Below are 3,359 nucleotides of genomic sequence, written 5' to 3' on the forward strand. Positions count from 1 at the left end.
TACAACCTGGTTATACATAGAGGGATCATTTCCTACAATTTGTCATTACTAAACCTTATTGGAATATCCATGAAACAAGATTCCATGTTCAAATTTAGACTCTTACCAGTTAGATTAATATGTCATTACTGTATCAATCATGTGAGCAATTGACATAAACATGGGCCATGTTTCTTTGACCCCAACACCAGACATAAGACATTTTGACAAGCAGACATAATGTAAAAAAAAAAAAACAGATAAACACCTGTCTGTCAAAATACTCGTCAAGTATGTATATGACAAGCATTTTGTTGTAATTTTTACTTAATTGATGCATAGATTTGTAGTCAGATATTAAATATGATGATAAAATATGTATTAAATATCTTTATCCAAATAAATGTATCAATATTATCTATTTTAGTAGATATTTCTGTATTTCATATAGATATCTTTATTTCCTGAACAAATAGAAATGTCTCTGTTTGCAAATACACATATCTGTTATTCATTTTTTATTCAAATGCTGATAACTAGTCAAACTACTGAAATCTCTATTCCAATAAAGATAAAGATTTCTCTATTTTCTTCTAAATACAGATACCTCTTCAAATCATACCGATATGCTATTTCAAATAAACAAATATTTAATTAAGATACAGACATCTTTCTGTCTGGTGTTGGACTGAAAAGAAAAGGCAGACTTATTTATATGTATTACAGTATTTATATTATTGACATGTACATACAAATATTTGATAAAGCTGAGTAAACTAAAGTACAAACTTGTTTCTTTCAGAAATGCCTGGGGCTGGTCCCAAGAGTTACCCTTGCATTTTGTGCAATAAAAGGACAAAGCCTGGGGATCGGCGACCTGTTTCTTCAAATAGAAAGTATACAGATTTCCTTAAAAAGAACTACCTTGTAGAGGTTGCACTAGATGATGTTTCTTGTAGCAAGTGTTACAGAAAATACACCAGATCTGTTTCCCTATCTGATAACAGCAACATTTCAAGTCAGTTTCCATCACAGCATGAGAGTCAAGACCCAACCTATCAACCACCAAAGAAACGTAAAACAATGCAAACGTTACAGAGTCCTAAAAACATTATTTTACCTATTGCTGCATCAGGAAATAGTCATTCAACTTGCGTTGTATGTAAAAGAAGGGGACCAAAGTTAGTGACTGTATCTCTAGAATCACGTTATAGACTTTTCGTGGAGAAAGGACACCTTATCATTTCTGGAACAAGATGCTGTCCCAATCATCTTAATTCTGATGGCTACTTTTCAACAGAAGCAAAAGGTGTAATCAAAGATGCTGACAATGCAAAATCTTGCTTTAATCGTACTGAGATTTTCAGTTTGATTGACAATGTTCGTGCCATAGCAATAAGAAATGAACAGAAGATGATTGACTTTGATGACCCAAATTCTTTAACTGATGGGGACTACGTTAGCCTGACTGGCCTATCTAAAAATGACTTTGAGGATCTAAGCCAGTATATCTCTACCGTGAAGTCATCTAAGAATAGGACAAGCCAAACCTGCCTATCAGTACTGCTAGTCAAACTTCGCACAGGATTATCCAATAGACTGATGTCAACCATGTTTAACATTGGGAAATCAGCGATAAGACGGGCCATACATTCAGCACGAGAGGCACTGTGTTTTAATTTTGTACCAAAATTTCTTGGATTCCAGCACATATCCAGAGAAAAGGTTATCAGTAAACATACCCGTCCATTAGCAGAAGAGCTTTTTGGAAATTTTAGCAATCCTCCAGCTATCTTAGTAATAGATGGAACATATATCTACATCCAGAAGAGTGGGAACTTCCAGTTTCAGCGGCGTAGTTACAACACTTATAAGAACCGACCTCTAGTCAAGCCAATGGTGTATGTGACTACAACAGGCTATATTGTGTCTGTCATGGGTCCTTATTTGTCTGATTCCAAGAATAATGATGCTGGGATTATTAAACATGCAGTACAAGGAAATATGGAAAACATGATGAACTGGTTAACAGAAGAAGACATCATTGTTGTTGACAGAGGATTCAGAGATGCAGTAGAAATGCTTCAAGACCTAGGAATTAAGTCTGAGATGCCAGTGTTTTTACCTAAAGGTCAAAAGCAGTATACTACAGTAGAGGCAAACACATCACGGCTTGTCACAAAGGTACGTTGGGTGGTAGAGTCTGTGAACGGTCGGATTAAACAATGGAAATATCTTTCCAACACTGTACCCAACACACAGATTCCCTATATTGGAGACTTTGTCCACATAGTTGCAGCGTTATGCAATAAATACAGACCTCCATTGAACAGTGCAGACCATGATGCTGATCAGATCCTAGCTGCTTAAATGAGAGTACTGGCAAAGGACAAGAACAGTTTGCAGGAACGAGTTAGAGAAGAAAGTCTAGACAGAAGAACAGCATCATGGAGGCAGATGATGCAGTGGTTGATTTCCCTTCCTTATCTGAGGATGACCTGCGTAACATCACTTTGGGTGTTTACCAGCTAAAGATGGCCCGCAGCTACACCCAGGAACACTTAGAAAATGGTGATTATACATTAATGGTTGATGAGAGTATCTCCGGTATCATTCGTGTGTCTATTCAAAGTCGTCACATCTCTGCCAAAAAATATTTGCTGTGGGTTGAGTATGACCAGGTACTTGTTAAGTCTTGGTATTGCCAATGTCAAGCTGGATCACGTGTTGTTGGAGCTTGTGCCCATGTATCTTCTGTACTGTGGTATCTCGGGTATGCTAGACACCTTGATAAAATATCTGGGGTGAGAAATTGGGCAGAATTTCTTGCTGATGCTGCAGTCCCTGTTCTGATGGATGATTCTGATGGAGAAAGTGAACCAGAGGAGTGAACTGACTGATTTACATCTAGTTTTGTGACACCAGTATATTAGATTGAAGTTGAAATGTAGACCGGTCATGTATAAAGAAATATGTTATATATCAATGTCCTTAAACTAATCAATTGAAAGACTCTTCTTTGTTCATGTTATATACTAGTTGTAATTTGTAACATCTCTGTGGAAACCCTCAGCTTTATAATTTGAAAAATCTGTCACATCCGTCTCCATTCAGATAATGTTTGATATGTTATCAAATATCATACTAGAATATCTATATCTCAGGAGATGAACTTTATAATCTTTATAAAAGCATGCATGTGTTATTTAGAATTGAGTACCAAGAATTTATTTCTATTTCGCATGTTCTTTATTTAGATCTACAAGGGTATTAATCATTTTGTCAAAGCGAAATGACGTAGCTATGTTCAAGTGATATGTAAATAGTTAAATTAGACATTATGTATTAAATAATATAATTTCCACAGGTTTTCTTGTCAT

At 35.8% G+C, this 3,359-nt stretch overlaps 1 protein-coding gene across 1 annotated transcript; it reads left to right on the forward strand.

Moving 5' to 3' along the window:
* Window positions 1-783: 783 nt before the first annotated feature.
* LOC117318067 lies at window positions 784-2,349 on the forward strand. Its single transcript, XM_033873069.1, has one exon. The coding sequence runs from the start codon at window positions 784-786 to the stop codon at window positions 2,347-2,349; it is 1,566 nt and encodes a 521-aa protein (XP_033728960.1).
* The last annotated feature ends 1,010 nt before the right edge of the window (window positions 2,350-3,359 follow it).

This window comes from Pecten maximus, chromosome 19, assembly GCF_902652985.1.
Source record: "Pecten maximus chromosome 19, xPecMax1.1, whole genome shotgun sequence".
NCBI classification, from domain to species: domain Eukaryota; kingdom Metazoa; phylum Mollusca; class Bivalvia; order Pectinida; family Pectinidae; genus Pecten; species Pecten maximus.

What these genes read in the sequence shown, in the direction of transcription:
- LOC117318067 (XM_033873069.1), top strand. Translation starts at nt 784, where the DNA reads ATGCCTGGGGCTGGTCCCAAGAGTTACCCTTGCATTTTGTGCAATAAA.